Below are 19,250 nucleotides of genomic sequence, written 5' to 3'. Positions count from 1 at the left end.
CTTTTCTGGATATAACTGAAATCATATAATACGTGGCCTTGTGTCTGGCCTCTTTCACAGTTTCCACTTTGTCTTAACTTTTACTTCCTGCTTGCACAGAGCCTTAAGATCAGCCAGCGAGTGATTAGGGCCTTCTCAGGTCTCTCCTGGACCTGTGCACAGCCCTGGGCATATGGCCTTCTAGATTTCCAGGAATATTTTGGAGCTTTCCAAAGTCCCTGTGGACATCCCATTCTCCAGTTTTTCCTTTTAAGTTTCCGATCAGCCTCTTAGTAGCCCCGGTTGGTAATGTCACCTCAGGCAGCTGTGATCTTGAAGGATTGCTATTCAGTGTGTTTGGCAAATGCTTTGAGTACAGGGCTGTTGACACTAGGTGATCTCTGAGTCAGGTCAGATAAAGACAAGCCCTGAGAATGGAGCTTTTCAGCAATTTGCCAGACAGCTCAGGTGATCAGTCTTTCAGGGACCTCCAAATTTGTTTTTTCCTTTCGGAGGCCTACGTGAGCAGATCACTTGAGGCCAGGAGTTTGACACCAGCCTGGCCAACGTGGTGAAACTTGTCTCTGCCAAAAATACAAAAATTAGGCAGGCATGGTGGTGCACACCTGTAATCCCAGCTACTTGGGAGGCTGAAGCAGGAGAATCACTTGAACCCAGAAAGTGGAGGCTGCAGTGAGCTGAGATCACACCACTGCACTCCAGCCTAGGCAACAGAGTGAAACTCTATGTTCCCTTCCCCTGTCCCCTTTGCCCAGTGGCTGCTAAGCTGTTGTTTTTCTCAGCTATTAACGGTTTCAGCGACTTTGGTTTTAAGGAACTTGAGAGAGAGGGATGGGATTACGGTGAACACAGACATCTCAAGTTTACTTTTCTTTCCTAGATTCAGTTGCCTTTCTTGAAGAAGCATTTCTTGTATTGTTGAAAGACTTTAATTAATTTCCAAAGTTCCAAAAGTTGATTTTGATAGTTTTTGCCAGTGTTTTTGTTGCTTTTATAGATGAGTAGATTTTCAGAGTTTCTTATTCTGCTATTCTGAAAGTATTCTCACTACCCAAACCCCAGTTTTATTTATACAGAATTTTAACTGAAAGTAGGTTAGGCATGACAATCTTTGTTAATTTTTTTAAACAAAAGATAGCCGTTAGGACTGGGTGCAGTGGCTCACGCCTATAATGCCAACACTTTGGGAGGCCAAGGTGGGCAGATCACTTGAGGTGGGGAGTTTGAGACCAGCCTGGCCAATGTGGTGAAACTTTGTCTTTACTAAAAATGCAAAAATTAGTTGGTCATGGTGGCAGGCACCTGTAATCCAAGCAATTCGGGAGGCTGAGGCAGGAGAATCACTTGAACGTGGGAGGTGGAGGTTGCAGTGAGCTGAGATCACGCTACTGCACTCCAGTCTGGGTGACCAGTGAGATTCTATCTCAAAAAAAAAAAAAAGAAAAAAGATATTCATTGGATTTTCTCTTACTAATAGGCATATATTCACTGTGAAAATGGAGACGAAATGAATGAAAAGAAGAAAGTAGTAATCTATAATACCATGCAGTGATGTATTTATTTTCCTAGTCTTTTGTATATGGGCATGTTGATATTTATTTTAAAAAGGGGATCTTATAGTATGTATTATATGACTTTTTTTGTAGCTTAGCAATATAACATGGACATCTCTTCAGTTTGGTAAATATTGTATTACATTGTTACTTAAATGCTTGTGTAGTGTCTTATTGTATGAGTACATTGCAATTTGTTCAATTCTCTATTCTTGAACATTTATGAGTTTCATTATCTTGGAATTTTATGCAGTGTTGTGATTAATATTTTAACTACATTTGCTTTTAAGTCTTTATTTTCTGATCTCTGAAGAATTGTATATTGGGATAAGTTTTTAATTCTATAACTTAAAAGTAAAAATCCTTTGTAATTTTATGTTCTAATAGTTTGCGTTTGGTGTGATTACACAGAGCACATGCATATTAACCAAAATAAGATCATATTAGACACCGTTGTATAATTTTTTATTTTTACTACCAAATTGGTACATTGAATACTACTTCACCTTTTCATGGCTGCTTATTGTTCCATTTTATTATGATTTTAATAATTAACTCCCAATTGATGAATATTTGGGTTGTTCCCAAATTTTCCCTATTATGGATAAGGTCATGTTCATAATGTGTAGCTGTATCTCTGTGTACATTTATAATCTTTAGGCTAAATTCCTGGAGGTAGAATTGCTAGATCCACATGTATGCACAGTTTAAACCTCTTTTTCGTAGCAATTTATGGCCCCAAGAAAGTGAGAGTGTCTTAGTTTGTTTATGTTGCTATGGAAGGACACCTGGAGCTGGGTAATTTATTTAAAAAAAGAGGTTTATTTGGCTCACTGTTCTGTGGGCTATGAAAGAAGCATGGGGCCGGCATCTGTTTCTAGTGAGGGCTTGAGGCTGCTTCCACTCATGGTGGGAGGTGAAGGGGAGTCTGTGTGTGCAGATCACATGGCAAGGGAGGAAGAAGGAAAGAGGGAGGAGGAGGAGAGGACGTAGTGGACTCTTTTTTAATAATCAAGGAAGCAATAGAGGGAGAAGTCATTACTGAAAGGACAGTGGCACCAAGCCATTCGTTAGGGATTGGCTCTGTGACCCAAACACCTCTCTCTAGATTTCACCTCCAACACTGGGGATCAAATTTCAATACGAAATTTGGGAGGACAGATATCTAAACCATAGCAGTGAGTTTCCATCTTTCCTCACAAAAACAATGGCTGTCATTTAAAATAGATTTTATGCAGTTTGTCTAGTTAAGCAATAATTTGTTGTTGTAAATTATATTTAAAAAATTATTGTTAAGCCAGGCGCTGTGGCTCACGCCTATAACCCCAGCACGTTGGAAGGCCACAGCAGGCGGATCACTTGAGCTCATGAGTTTAAGACCAGCCTGGGCAATATGGTGAAACCTTGTCTCTACAAAAAATGATGGAAAAATTAGCCAGAAGATGGCACGTGCGCCTGTAGTCCCAGCTACTTGGGTGACTGATGTGGGAGGATGGCTTGAGCCTGGGAGGCAGAGATTGCAGTGAGCCAAGATCATACCACTTCACTCTAGGCAATAGAGCCATACCTTGTCTCAAAAACAAAAACAACAACAAAAAAATTATGTTGAAGGTGAACATTTATTTATATGGATATTGGCTCTTGTGCTTTCTTCATTTGTCTTCTGTGCACAGCATACTTTGAGTTCTATTCAAGGCTTCAGTCTTGTTACAGTGATTAGAACTGGCTGAAAGGTGACCCTGTTGAATACCACAAGTAATATTTAGGAATACTTAGTCAAAATATAGTCAAAAGAAATGAAAGAATTAACTATCTTTTGATCTTTCTTCCTGAAAATTTGGTCCAAGGCAAATACCTTATAATCCTATTTAAAGGATATTCACAGGCTGGGTTCAATGGTAATCTCCGCATTTTTGAGGCCCAAAGTGGGTGGATCACTTAAAGCCAGGGTTTGAGACCAGTCCGGTCAACATGGCAAAACCCTGTCTCTACTAAAAATGCAAAAATTAGCTTGGTGTGGTGGGGTACATCTGTAATCCTAGCTACTTGAGTGCTTGAGGCCTGAGAATCACTTGAGCCCAAAAGGCACAGGTTGTAGTGATCTATGATTGCACCACTGCACTCCAGCCTGAGTGATAAAATGAGACTCTGTCTCAAAAAAACAAAAAGGATACTCACAAATTCAGTACCTCCATCCTATTTCATTAAAGCTCTGATTAAATATATATGTTTATGGGCCGGGTGTAGTGGCTGACACCTGTGATCCCAGCACTTTGGGAGGCCAAGGTGGGTGGATCACCTGATGTCAGGAGTTCAAGGTCAGCCTGGCCAACGTGGTGAAACTGCATCTCTACTAAAAATACAAAAAAAAAAAAAAAGGAAAATTAACTAGGCGTGGTGGCGCACGCCTGTAATCCCAGCTACGTGGGAGGCTGAGGTGGGAGAATTGCCTAAACCCAGGAGGCGGAGATTACATTGAGCCGAGATCGTTCCACTGCACTCCAGCCTGGGCAACAGACCAAGACTCCATCTAAAGAAAAAAAAAACCTATATGTTTATGGAAGAAAGGTCCTCTGCATGTCCCTTCTTCTAAGGAAAGAATGATAAAAGAGAACACTTTAATATTTTGATTAACTCAGTTGTTTTGGATTTAAGCAATACTGTGATAAATTTAACATTACAATTTTAAAAAAATAGAGTTTATTGTTTAGAGCAGTTTTAGGTTCACAACAGAATTGAATAAAAGGTACAGAGAGGCCAGTGCAGTGGCTTACGCCCTTTGGGAGGCCAAGGTGGGAGGATCACTTGAACCCAGGAGTTCAAGAGCAGCCTGGAAAACATTGAGACCCTATCTCTACAAAAAGCAAAAGTTGGCTGGGTACAGTGGCTCATGTCTGTAATCCCAGCACTTTGGGAGGCCCAGGCAGACAGATCACCTGAGGTCGGGAGTTTGAGACCAACCTGACCAACATGGAGAAACCCGTCTCTACTAAAAATATAAAATTAGCTGGGCGTGGTGGCGTATGCCTGTAATCTCAGCTACTTGGGAGGCTGAGGCAGGAGAATAACTTGAACCTGGGAGGCGGAGTTTGTGGTGAGCCAAGATCGCACCATTGCACTCCAGCCTGGGCGACAAGAGCAAAACTCCGTCTTAAAAACAAACAAAACCCAAATTACCCAGCATGGTTGTGCATGCCTATAGTCACAGCTACAAGGGAGGCTGAAGTGGGAGGGTCACTTAAGCCCAGGAGTTCAAGGCTGCAGTGAGCCATGATCATGCCACTGTACTCTAGTCTAAGCAATAAAGCAACACTCTGTCTCAAAAAAAAAAAAAAGGAGTGGTCCCACATGCCCTGTCTATACCTGTACACTTAGCCTCCCCCGTCATCAACATACTGCGCCACTGTGGCACACAGTTATAATTGATGAACCATGTTGACATGTCATTATCAACCAAAGTCTGTAGTTTACATTAAGGTTCACTCTGCATTGTACATTGTATGAATTTTGATAAATGTGTAAAGACATCTTCACCTTTGTAGTATCATACAGAATAGGTTCAGTGCCTAAAAATCCTCTGGGCTCTGCCTGTTCGTCTCTCCTTTCGCCTTGAACTGGCAATCACTGATCTTTTTACCGTCTTCATAGTTTTGCCTTTTCCAGAATGTCATCTAGTTGGAGTTGTACAAATATGTGACCTTTTTAGATTGGCTTCGTTCACTTAGTAATATGCATTTAAGGTTCCTCCATGTCTTCTGGTGGCTTGATAGTTCATTTCCTTTTAGTGCTGAATCATATTCCGTTGTTTGGATATATCACAGTTTATCCATTCATCTATTGAAGGACATCTTGATTGCTTTCAAATTATAACAATTATAGATAAAGCTGTTGTAAACATTTGTGTCCAGGGTTTTATGTGGACGTAAGTTTTCAACTCATCTGGGTAACTATCAAGGAGCATGATTGCTAGATTGTATGGTAAGAGTATGTTTAGTTTTGTAACCATTGCAATTTTGACAACGCAGTGCTTAATCAAAAATAGCATGTTCTGGCAACAAAACTACTCTTGTAGTCTGTCTGTGTGACAGCATCAATAATGGATTGTCACTTGTAGCTTTAATTACCTTACTCATGGGGTTAAAAAGTTCTGTTGAAGGGCACTTACAATTTTGAGATCATACCATGAAGACAGTGCTTTAAAAATAATTCTGTTCACAAGCTAGCGGTAGACTGTGAAAAAGGGAAATAAAGAAAAAAATAGTTCTGTTATGGAGAACAAAATAATTAATAGTTGAGATGGTAGTTAAGAGCCCAGGCTCTGGGGTCAGGTGTCCTAGATTTTGAAATCCCAACTTCATAACTTAATATTTCCCTTGGAAATGTTATTGTGCTTCAGTTTCTTACATAATAAAATGGAGCTAATAAGAATGATATTACCAAGAATTGTCGAGTAGCGAAGTCCAGGTCTCCATGCTTCCACAAAAGCAACTAGTAAACTGATGAAAACTGTCACATGCAACTTTCACAGAACTTTGAAATCGAGCCAAAACTTAAATAAGGAAAAAGTTCAACAAAGAAGCTGCTACATTACATTAAGAAAGTTCTGTGATATTGTAATTTGTTTACCATACCCTCCTTCCCAGTTCAGAGGCAGGAAGATGGCAACCCACAGTCATGGTGCAAGTCACTAGTGCCAGGGGAACTAATACAGACCTTTTTCTTAAAGACTTGCCATTGTGTGTTTTCACCTGTCTGGAGGCTCCCTGAAGGACCCGTGCAAGGACTTGCCTCTGTTTTCCCCAATTTAGAGTGTTTCCAGGGCTGGAGTGGCTTCCTGGGTTGTGTTTGCCAAAAGCATTTGAAGGCAGAAGTATTGTGTACATAGGGAAGGGGATAACAGTGGGGATAAGCAATAGAGAGACTGTCAAGCATGAGAAGGAAAGGGTCCAGAAAGGAGATTTGTGGAAGAACAAGGCTTTTTTAAAGCTTCTGTGTATATTGAGGTATGAAGAAAGCCATGTATATTCTCACGACTGGACATATGATCAGAAAAGACCTTAGATGACCTTAAGCTTTCATTCTGGCTAACCTTCAGGCTCTGTACAAGCAAAAAGTGAAGACTAAGGAACAGCTTTAATTGGCCCAGCTAAGCATTGAAGGATTGCCCCAGGGTGCAAAGACTGGGAGAATATTCTGTTCTTTTTTGTCTTTGGCTCCTGGTGTTTAAGAAATCTTTGTCAAAACACTAGCTGACCGCTAAGCTAAAGGAATATAGATTCCAGTAGCCACACAGGTCTAAGAATGCAGACTTTTAAAAAATGGTTTAGAAAAGTTACTAAGTAAAAGAGACAACCCATATTATTACCAGCTAACAAACCCCAAGGAGGGGGCAGATTGTGATTTCCAGAGTTGTCACTTTATAACATTTAGTTTTCAGTGGAAAATTATGAGGCATCCATATAAACAAAGTATGGCATATTTACAGGATTAAAAAAGTATACATGCTTCGAAGAGGAAGCCTCAGCATTAGACTCACCAGACCAAAGATTTTAAATGAACTGTCTTAAATATGCTCAAAGAGCTAAAAATAAAAAAAACCATGGATGAAGAACCTAAAGGAAACCAGGAGAACATAGAGATAAAAATGATAAAAAGAATGAAGATGAGCCTGAGAGACCTATGGGACACCCTTAAGTGTATCAACATCCACATAGTAGGAATTCATCAGAGGGAGAAGAGAGAGAGAAAGGTATGGAAAGAATATTTGAAGGAATAATGCCCAGCAACTTCCTAAATTTGATGAAATTATGAATTTCAGAAAAATTGAGAAGCTCACAGATCTCAAACTACAACCAGGAATGAAAAAGTAAAATGTTTTATGTCCATAAAATGGAATATCATTCATCTATAAAAATGAATGGGAGCTGGATTCCAAGATGGCCGAATAGGAACAGCTCTGTCTGCAGCTCCCAGCGTGATTGACACAGAAGATGGGTGATCTCTGCATTTCCACCTGAGATACCTGGTTCATCTCATTGGGACTGGTTGGATAGTGGGTGCAGCCCACGGAGGGCAAGCCAAAGCAGGGCGGGGCATCGCCTCACCCGGGAAGTGCAAGGGGTCAGGGATATCCCTTTCCTAGCCAAGGGAAGCCGTGATAGACTGTACCAGGAAAATTGGGACACTTCCGCCTTAATACTGCACTTTTCCAATGGTCTTAGCAAAGGGCACACCAGGAGATTATATACCGCACCTGGCTCAGCGGGTCCCACACCCACGGAGCCTTGCTCACTGCTAGCGCAGCAGTCCCAAATAGAACTGTGAAGTGGCAGCCCGGCTGGGGAAGGGGCGTCGCCATTGCTGAGGCTTGAGTAGGTAAAGCGGCCAGGAAGTTCACATTGGGTGGAGCCCACCACAGCTCAGCGAGGCCTGCCTGCCTCTGTAGACTCCAGCTCTGGGGACAGGGCATAGCTGAACAAAAGGCAGCAGAAACTTCTGAAGATTTAAACATCCCTGTCTGACAGCTCTGAAGAGAGCAGTGGTTCTCCCAGCACAGTGTTTGAGCTCTGAGAATGGACAGACTGCTTCCTGAAGTGGGTCCCTGACCCCCGTGTTGCCTGACTGGGAGACACATCCCAATAGGGGCCAGCTGATGCTTCATACAGCCAGGTGCTCCTCTGAGACGAAGCTTCCAGAGGAAGGATCAGGCAGCAACATTTACTGTTCTGCAGCCTCCGCTGGTGATAACCAGGCAAACGGTGTGGAGTGGACCTCCAGCAAACTCCAACAGACCTGCAGCTGAGGGACCTGACTCTTAGAAGGAAAACTAACAAACAGAAAGGAATAGTATCAACATCAACAAAAAGGACATCCACACCAAAACCCCATCTGTAGGTCACCAACATCAAAGATCAAAGGTAGATAAAACCAGAAAGATGGGGAGAAACCAGAGCAGAAAAGCTGAAAATTCTCAAAACCAGAGCACCTCTTCTCCAAAGGCTCGCAGCTCCTCGCCAGCAACGGAACAAAGCTGGACAAAGAATGAATTTGACGAGTTGACAGAAGTAGGCTTCAGAAGGTCAGTAATGACAAACCTCTCCAAGCTAAAGAAGGATGTTCGATCCCATTGCAAGGAAGCTAAAAACCTTGAAAAAAGATTAGACGAATGACTAGAATAAACAGTGTAGAGAAGACCTTAAATGACCTGATGGAGCTGAAAACCATGGCACGAGAACTACGTGACGCATGCACAAGCTTCAGTAGCCAATTTGATCAACTGGAAGAAAGGGTATCAGTGATTGAAAATCAAATGAATGAAATGAAGCAAGAAGAGAACTTTAGAGAAAAAAGAGTAAAAAGAAATGAACAAAGCCTCCAAGAAGTATGGGACTGTGTGAAAAAAGAGCAAATCTACATCTGATTGGTGTACCTGAAAGTGACGGGGAGAATGGAACCAAGTTGGAAAACACTCTTCAGGATATTATCTAGGAGAACTTCCCCAACCTAGCAAGGCAGGCCAACATTCAGATTCAGGAAATACAGAGAATGCCACAAAGATACTCCTTGAGAAGAGTAACCCAAAGACACATAATTGTCAGATTCACCAAGATTGAAATGAAAGAAAAAAATTAACTGTTAAGGGCAGCCAGACAGAAAGGTCGGGTTGCCCACAAAGGGAAGGCCATCAGACAAACAGCGGATCTCTCGGCAGAAACTCTACAAGCCAGAAGAGAGTGGGGGCCAATATTCAACATTCTTAAAGAATTTTCAACCCAGAATTTCATATCCAGCCAAACTAAGCTTCATAAGCAAAGGAGAAATAAAATCCTTTACAGGCAAGCAAATGCTGAGAGATTTTGTCACCACCAGGCCTGCCTTACAAGAGCCCCTGAAGGAAGCACTAAACGTGGAAAGGAACAACTGGTACCAGCCACTGCAAAAACATGCCAAATTGTAAAGACCATCGATGCTAGGAAGAAACTACATTAACTAATGGGCAAAATAAGCAGCTAGTATCATAATGACAGAATCAAATTCACACATAACAATATTAACCTTAAATGTAGACGGGCTCAATGCCCCAATTAAAAGACAAGACTGGCAAATTGGATAAAGAGTCAGGACCCATCAGTGTGCTGTATTCAGTAGACCCATCTCACGTGCAGAGACACACATAGGTTCAAAATAAAGGGATGGAGGAAGATCTACCAAGCAAAGGGAAAGCAAAAAAAAAAAAAAAAAAAAAAAAAAAAAAAAGCAGAGGTTGCAATCCTAGTCTCTGATAAAACAGACTTTAAACCAACAAAGATCAAAAGAGACAAGGCCACTACATAACGGTAAAGGGGTCAATTCAACAAGAAGAGCTAACTATCCTAAATATATATGTACCTGATACAGGAACACCCAGATTAATAAAGCAAGTCCTTAGAGACCTAGAAAGAGACTTAGACTCCCACACAATAATAATGGGAGACTTTAACACCCCACTGTCAGATCAACGGGACAAAGTTATCAAGGATATCCAGGACTTGAACTCAGCTCTGCACCAAGCAGACCTAATAGACATCTACAGAACTCTCCACCCCAAATAAACAGAATGTACATTCTACTCAGCACCACATCACACTTATTCCAAAATTGACCACAGAGTTGGAAGGAAAGCACTCATCGACAAATGTAAAAGAACAGAAGTCACAACAAACAGTCTCTCAGACCACAGTGCAATCAAATTAGAACTCAGGATTAAGAAACCCACTCAAAACTGCGCAACTATATGGAAACTGAACAACCTGCTTCTGAATGACTGCTGGGTAAATAACAAAATGAATCTCAAGATCAATATCGTGAAAATGGCCATACTGCCCAAGGTAATTTACAGATTCAATGCCATCCCCATCAAGCTACCAATGACTTTCTTCACAGAATTGGAAAAATACTTTAAAGTTCATATGGAACCAAAAAAGAGCCCACATTGCCAAGACAATCCTAAACATAAAGAACAAAGCTGGAGGCATCACACTGCCTGACTTCAAACTATACTACAAGGCTACAGTAACCAAACAGCATGGTGCTGGTACCAAAACAGACATATAAACCAATTGAACAGAACAGAGGGCACAGAAATAACACCACATATCTACAACCATCTGATCTTTGACAAACCTGACAAAAACAAGAAGTGGGGAAAGGATTCCCTATATAATAAATGGTGCTGGGAAAACTGGCTATCCATATGTAGAAAGCTGAAACTGGATCCCTTCCTTACACCTTATACAAAAATTAATTCAAGATGGATTAAAGACTTAAATGTGTGACCTAAAACCATAAAAACCCTAGAAGAAAACCTAGGCAATACCATTCAGGACAGAGGCATGGGCAAGGACTTCATAACTAAAACACCAAAAGCAATGGCAACAAAAGCCAAAATAGATAATTCTGATCTAATTAAACTAACGAGCTTCTGCACAACAAAAGAAACTGCCATCAGAGTGAACAGGCAACCTGCAGAATAGGAGAAAATTTTTGCAATCTACCCATCCGACCAAGGGCTAATATCCAGAATCTACAAAGAACTCAAATTTACACGAAAAAATCAACCCCATCAAAAAGTGGGCAAAGGATATGAACAGACACTTTTCAAAAGAAGACATTTATGCAGCCAACAGACACATGAAAAAATGCTCATTATCACTGGTCATCAGAGAAATGCAAATCAAAACCACAGTGTAATACCATCTCACACCAGTTAGAATGGTGATCATTGAAAAGTCAGGAAACAACAGATGCTGGAGAGGAAGTGGAGAAATAGGAACACTTTTACACTGTTGGTGGTAGTGTAAACTAGTTCAACCATTGTGGAAGACAATGTGGCGATTCCTCAAGGATCTAGAGCTAGAAATACCATTTGACCCAGCCATCCCATTACTGGGTATATACCCAAAGAATTATAAATCATGCTGCTATAAAGACACATGCACACTTATGTTTATTGCGACACTATTCACAATAGCGAAGACTAGGAACCAACCCAAATGTCCATCAATGAGAGACTGGATTAAGAAAATGTGGCACATATACATCATGGAATACTATGCAGCCATAAAAAAGGATGAGCTTGTGTCCTTTGTAGGGACATGGATGAAGCTGGAAACCATCATTCTGAGCAAACTATCACAAGGACAGAAAACCAGATACCGCATGTTGTCATTCATAGGTGGGAACTGAACAGTGAGAATACTTGGACACAGGGCGGGGAACATCACACACTGGGGCCTGTCGTCGGGTGGGGGAATGGGGGAGGGATTGCATTAGGAGAAATAACTAATATAAATGATGAGTCAATGGGTGCAGCAAACCAACATGGTACATGTATACATATGTAACAAACCTGCACTTTGTGCACACGTACCCTAGAATTTAAACTATAATAAAAACAACAGCAACAACTTGGGTCTCAGTACTTAGAAAACAACCATGATCAATAAAATAAACATTTGCCAATTCCTTCAACTCAAAAAAAAAAAAAAAAAGAATGACGTACTGATACATACAACAATATAGATGAACCCTGAAAACATGTTAAGTGAGAGAAGCCGGACACATTTATATGAAATGACCGTAATAGAAGAGTCCATGGAGACAGGAGGTAAATAAGTGAGAGGAGGAAGAAATGGGGAGCTACCTGCTTAATGAATACAGGGTCTCCTTTTCGGTTGATGAAAATGTTTTAGAACTAGATAGAGGTGATATTTGCACATCATTGTGCTTCTACCACATATCACTGATTTATACACATTAAAATTGTGAATTTTATGTAAAATTTAGTATACAAAGGAGTTAATAATAATACCTATCTGATAGGGCTGCTTTGAGGATTTAAAAATGTAATAAATGGGCCGGGCACAGTGGCTCACACCTTAATCCCAGCACTTAGGGAGGGCAAGGTGGTGGATCACCTGAGGTCAAGAGTTCAAGACCAGGCTGGCCAACATGGCGAAACCCCATGTCTACCAAAAATACAAAAAAAAAAAAAAAATTAATTTAGCCTGGTGTGGTGTCATGCGCCTGTAATCCCAGCTACTTGCGAGGCTGAGGCAGGAGAATTCTAGAACCCAGGAGGTGGAGGTCACAGTGAGCCAAGATCGCATTGCTGTACTCCAGCCTGGGCAATGGAGCGAGACTCTGCCTCAAAAAAAAAAAAAAAGTAATGTCAGATGCTTAACAGAGTTATCTGGCATATAAATGTTATTTTTTACAGGGTCAGAATCTCTGCATTCCAGAGTTAAATGTAAACTTTCTCAAATTCTGGAATATGAGAATTGATCAATTTATTTTGGAATTTGTAAAAGGTGGTTTATAGACATATATGATTAATAGAGCAGGTTATTACACCAGCGTTTTATAGGCTGATGAGTAAGTTCAGGAAAAGTTCTGTAATTATGGCTAATCAGACATGTATTACCCATAACTTTGAAACTGTAAAGTTTTCTCACAAATTGGTCCTGAGTCTCATCAGAGACTAGTAGGTGGGGATAAATCAAGGTATGATTAGGAAGGCATTTATGTTCTTATGTTTTACTAAGATAACCTAGTAAATAGATAATCTGGAGAATTGTTTAGTCTTCTTTGTTTGACGTGGATTTTTTTCATGGAATATAATTTTTGAACTATGTTAGCCTTTTCTTGGTTGTAGGGTATTTTAACCATTTGAGAACTGTGGCTCCAAAGGAAAATGCATAAACATACAAAACCAGCTATTCGTTTTGAGGGGTTCGCAGATCATAGAAGCTTACCCAGAGATCTCTGGGTAAACGTTTCTCCTTTTAAGACCAGGTGGTAATAAATTACAATTCCAAGGAAGAAGAAACCAGTTATTTTCTGTGTTCATCTTTATCATTATATCTTAGTCTTCTGTTTGTGAAGACTCTAGTCTATGTGGAAAGCAAGAGTCACTACCCCTCAAAGTCAAGGACTTGGACACTGTTAATTTGTCTTCTTTGACTTTGAGGGGTAGTGACTCTTGCTTACCACATAGACTAGCCCAAGGTTGAATTTCGGTATAAATGTGAGACCGTGTCAGCAGAAATTCTGATATTTTTGGGAAGCATGTTGAACAAAGGGAATTATTCAGGAATTGGCGATTAGAATTCATTTTACTGATACCATCATTAATTTTTGTTTAAGGTGATTTAAATAATTCTTTATTTAAATTGTAATGTCTGCATAAAACACAAACTAGTATCCTACTATGGCTTAGTTAAACAAAGATTAAATTTAGTGATTTTAGTTGGGGTTTTCCTCGTTAAAAAAATACCTTAAATGTGATTTTTGTGTACAAGACTTGCGGTATCTTGCCTTTTAGTAATTCATAATCTAGCCTACTTTATGCAGTATTCATAATCCAGCCTACTTTATGCAGTATGCATAATCTAGCCTACTTTATGCAGTATTATTCATAATCTAGCCTACTTTATGCAGTATGCATAATCTAGCCTACTTTATGCAGTATTATTCATAATCTAGCCTACTTTATGCGGTATTCATAATCTAGCCTACTTTATGTAGTCTTCATAATCTAGCCTACTTTAGGCTTGTTTGGTTTGTTGTGCCTGTTGTTTCAATGAATGAAAGAGAAGGACTTCATCATATTTCTGGGCACATTCTGGAGCAAAATTTGCATATTGTATTATTAATTTGTGCTCTTAATTCTTAAGATTTACAGATGTGTTGCCCTTTTCCCTCTCTAGGCAATGCATGAACCATTGCAAACTTGGCAAGATGCACCATACATTTTTATTGTACATATTGGCATTTCATCCTCAAAGGAATCATCAAAAGAAAATTCACTGAGTAATCTTTTTACCAGTAAGTTCAGTGTTTGTTTTTTTTTTAATGGTTATGTTATTATCTGGTTATGTCATTCATGTACTTTACATATGCTTTTTTATTAGGTATTACAGATACCAGATTTCTTTTTCCTTCATTTGGTACTCCTGCTTTTAAAATTTTTAGTTAGTAACATGTTTTCAGTATTCTGAACTAGAATTATCAAAACTTGGTCACCAAGCTAGAGATCAGGAAATTTTAAATTAATGTTGGCCAGGTGCGGTGGCTCATGCCTGTAATCCCAGCACTTTGGGAGGCCGAGGCAGGCAGATCACGTGAGGTCGGGAGTTCAAGACCAGCCTGACCAACATGGAGAAACCCCGTCTCTACTAAAAATACAAAATTAGCTGGGTGTGGTGGCACATGCCTGTAATCCCAGCTACTCAGGAGGCTGTGGCAGGAGAATTGCTTGAACCTGGGAGATGGAAGTTGCGGGAGCTGAGATCGCACCATTGCACTCCAGCCTGGGCAACAAGAATGAAACTCCATCTCAAAAAAAAAAAAAAAAAGAAAAAATTAACATTGGTAGTTTTTAGTGTCTCAAGAATTTAAGTGTTCTCCTTTCCAGGGTTGCTGCCTAGTTTCATAGAGTCATCATCTCTTACCTGGAATTTGCAAGAACTTCCTAACTGGTCTTATTTCCTGTGGTTTCCCCTTTGTTTCATCTTTGTATTTTTGCAATTTCCTTTCCTACCCTGCTTTCTTAAGCAGAATATGGAATAGAAACAATGATGGCAGCCGCCATTACTTCGCTCCTGACTTTACTGGCTGTATTGGTATATTTCATCATTAAGTACTATGTTTACTGTAGAACTTTTGAAATATTCTTTATTTAAGGATTCTTTATTTAAGGTTAAGGATGTTCCTTTCTATTCCTAGTTTAATGAGAGTAGTTTCCTTTGTTAAAAAAAAAGTTAAGAATGAATATTTAGCTTTATCAAATAGTTTAATTGTACTGATTTAAATGATCATATGGGCTTTCTCATTTAATAAGGTAATGTCATACATTAAATTAACTGATATTCTAACATTAAATCATTGTTGAACTTCCGGGATACCACTACTTGGTTTTGACACACACACACACACACACACACACACACACACACACACACACATTCTCTCTGTCTCTCTCTTTCTCTTCCTCCCTCCCTCCCTCTTCCTCTCTCCCTGCCCCTCTCCCCCTCACTCATACATGTGTATCCTCCTGTCTCTTTAGGCCTATGACTTAATGGATTATAGTCTCAAGGCACAGTTACTAGTGTTCATTTTCAACCTTCTTTCTTTGAAAATGTTGGAAGAGAAGCTGTATTCCACCCTACTTCAGCTTCTTCATGCATCCAGCCTGGCTCTGGTCCCTCTTCTTTTTCTTTGAAACCTGCTAGCTTCAGTGATCCCATAGGAACTCTACTTCCAACTACCATAGATCCCATAGGGACAGCACTTCCAACTACCATAGCCTGCTTTTGGTCCAAGAGCCCAGCATGATCACGGAGTCAGCCTCATGCATTGTTCTGAGTTTTTGTTTTGATTCTTGGAAATGTCTGTCTTGTTTTTGAGCTTATATCCTTTTTTGTTTTGTTTCTTTTTCTTTCTTTTTTCTTTTTTTTTTTTTTTTTGAGATAGAGTCTCACTCTGTCACCCAGGCTGGAGTGCAGTGGTGTGATCTCATTTCAATGCAACCTCTGCCTCCTGGGTTCAAGTGATTCTGCTGCCTCAGCCTCCCAAGTAGCTGGGATTACAGGCCTGCACCATCACACCTAGCTAATTTTTGTATTTTTAGTAGATTGTATTTTTATAACCTACTAAATTATTATTTATCTGCTAAATTATTAAATATACTAAATTTTTATTTAGTAGATTGTATTTTTAGTTTCACCACGTTGGCCAGACTGGTCTTGAACTCCTGACTTCGAGTGATCTGCCCGCCTTGGCCTCACAATGTGCTGGGATTACAGGCGTGAGCCACCATACCTGGCCTTGTTTTCTCATTTCGAAAATATCTTACCCTTCTTTTTTTGGAAGGGAGAAGCTACATTATCGCTAATACAGTTTTATCATTTTTCTTGCCTTCATCGAAACCTTTAATGGCTCCCCATTGCCTATAGAATGTCTACGTTTTGCAGCAAGGTTTATAAAACTCTTTACAACTTGCCCCAGTTTACCTTTTGCTGCCTTATGCCAAAATACTACTACTATATGGTATTATGTGCAGTCTCAGACTATATTTGTTCTTTAAATATACCACACATTTTCACAGCTGTTTTGTTCATGTTATTTCCTCTACCTAGAAGGCTTTTTACTTTGTTCTGGAAAATATATACTTATCCTTCTAGTCTGGCTGAGAGGGACAGTTCTCTATGTAACTTTTCAACTCCCTCTCCCCTGCAAGGCGGTTACCCATTTAATGGTAGAAAACATCTTACTTACATTTTATCTGCTATGTTTTCCATAGGCCTGTGAAATAATAAGTGCTTAGTAAATGTATATTTTAGCATAGAGCAGGGGATGGCAGATTTTTTTCTTAAAGAGCCAGATAGTAAATATTTTCTCTATTATAACTACCCAACTCTGCGATGGTGGTGCAGAGGCAACTGTAGACAATATGTAAATGAGTGGATGTGGCTGTATTCCAATAAAACTTTACTAACAGAAAAAGCTGATGGCCAGATTTGGCACATGTGCTGTATTTTGCTGACCAAGGCATAGAGTAGGCAAAGAATATGATGCAAATATTTACTGAATATTTTGTTTACTCTTTTATTGAATTAGGAAGGTATAGATTTAATAATCAGTTTTGCTCTGAAATTTTTATAATTGCTCTTATGGAGTGCTTTTTTTCATGTAAGTATTGGATATGGTTTACTTTAAATAATGGTATATCAGAAGCTAGTAGGGAATTTTTGTTGAATGGACAGTTACTAGTCTGTCTCTAGGGATGATCACTGCTCAAATAAGTCAGATTTTTATTTATTAATTATACCTAGAATGTATCCAAATTATTTTATCAATACAGTAATAAAATAGTCCATCTTGAAATCGTTTTTTAAATTACAGATAATCTTAGAATTAGTCAATAAGTTTGCTTTACTAAGGCAAATACGTCTTTCAGATTTATGTTATTACTATTCCTTTTTCTGTCTCATTAAACACTTTGTTATTAACAAATTCTTTGAAAAATGTTAACTAGCAGGTTTTGGGGAAGTTCAATTCTATGTTATTGGATGGAGTTTTGCTTCAAAGCATCTGAACTTTTGAGTTATTTTTACTTTTGAGTGAGAATCTAGGGTACATGATTGTGAAGCTAGATTTCTTTTTTTTTTTTTTTTTTTTTTTGAGAGGGAGTCTCGCGCTGTCGCCCAGGCTGGAGCGCTGTGGCCGGATCTCAGCTCACTGCAAGCTCCGCCTCCCGGGTTCACGCCATTCTCCTGCCTCAGCCTCCCGAGTAGCTGGGACTACAGGCGCCCGCCACCTCACCCGGCTATTTTTTTGTATTTTTCAGTAGAGACGGGGTTTCACTGTGTTAGCCAGGATGGTCTCGATCTCCTGACCTCGTGATCCCCCCGTCTCGGCCTCCCAAAGTGCTGGGATTGCAGGCTTGAGCCACCGCGCCCGGCCAAGATTTCAATCTTATTGTATCAAAGATGGTATTTTTTTTGTGTAAGTTAATTTAAATTTTTAAGTTTTTTTCCATTGCCTTCATTCTGAAAATGATACATGAAAATGATAGCAAGATCACATAAAATTGGAGTCCATGAAAAAATAGTAAAGCAATAGGAAAATACAGATGAGGAAAGATAGAAAACAAAGAAGATGGCAGTATGTAAAAAGGAAGTCCTGTAAGGCATATTTTACTGATGTGTAGTAAGGAAAAGTATATGTGAAATATGTTTAGAATTTAGAGTATGTGTAGAGTTGTTCCAGATGGGCAGCCAGAGAAGGCTGCGTGGAGGAAATATTCAGTCTAGTCTTTTTAAAGATGTGAGTATGGAAGCAAAAGAGCCTTCCCACTTCAGACTATGGTGGAGGCATGGAAACCTGTGCAGGACACAGCGTGAACTATGAGAACACTTAATGACTTTCTAAGTGCTGTACAAATATAATGTAATATTGACCAGGATTGAAGTGCCTAAAAGTAAATGACCCAATGAAATTCTTACTGATTTCATGAAACAAATGTTAGGCAATATTTTTGTTTAATTTCTGCGTCCTGTAAATTAATTCTGAGGACTGTGTTTTGGCAGTGACTGTTGAAGTGAAGGGTCCCTATGAATACCTCACGCTTGAAGACTATCCTTTGATGATTGTAAGTGACTTTATATTATTTAACCTCAGTATTGAATGGTTTCGGGTTCGAAGATTGTCCCATATTTTGTGGCAGTATTCTTTTTAATGAATTGTTCCTATGCAATTCAGAAAATGTTGCTTGTAGTCCTGGATTTATTTCTTATTAGACTGGGACTTTGAGAGAGTCAGTATACCCTTGTGTGCCTCATTTTCTTATCCATATAATGAAGGGGTCAGTGACCTGTGGAAATACCTCAAAGGTCATCTCACATTCTCTCTAGGATCCATAGTGGGGCACTTTTTACTACAACTCTGTCGTTTCTGATCCCACTTACATTAACTAAATGAGGCTGGGTACCCTGGCTCATGTCTGTAATCCCAACACTTTGGGAGGCTGAGGCAGGCAGATCACTTGAGGTGAGGAGTTCGAGACCAGCCCGGCCAACGTGGTGAAACCCCGTCTGTACTAAAAATACAAAAACTAGCTGGGTGTGGTGGCAGGTGTCTGTAGTCTTAGCTACTCGG

General features: G+C 39.7%; 1 protein-coding gene across 3 annotated transcripts in view; it reads left to right on the top strand.

Moving 5' to 3' along the window:
- The window catches only part of TMEM87A (transmembrane protein 87A), a 63,100-nt gene that overhangs the window by 14,087 nt on the left and 29,763 nt on the right, over positions 1 to 19,250 (top strand). For all 3 annotated transcript variants that reach the window (XM_050799499.1, XM_050799500.1, XM_050799498.1), the window contains exons 7-8: positions 14,300 to 14,417; positions 18,683 to 18,744. In XM_050799499.1, coding sequence (XP_050655456.1) covers positions 14,300 to 14,417; positions 18,683 to 18,744 — 180 coding nt within the window. The remainder of the gene's footprint in view (positions 1 to 14,299; positions 14,418 to 18,682; positions 18,745 to 19,250) is intronic.

This window comes from Macaca thibetana, chromosome 7 (genome assembly GCF_024542745.1).
Source record: "Macaca thibetana thibetana isolate TM-01 chromosome 7, ASM2454274v1, whole genome shotgun sequence".
NCBI classification, from domain to species: Eukaryota; Metazoa; Chordata; class Mammalia; order Primates; family Cercopithecidae; genus Macaca; species Macaca thibetana.
This window is presented reverse-complemented; position numbering and strand designations above follow the sequence as displayed.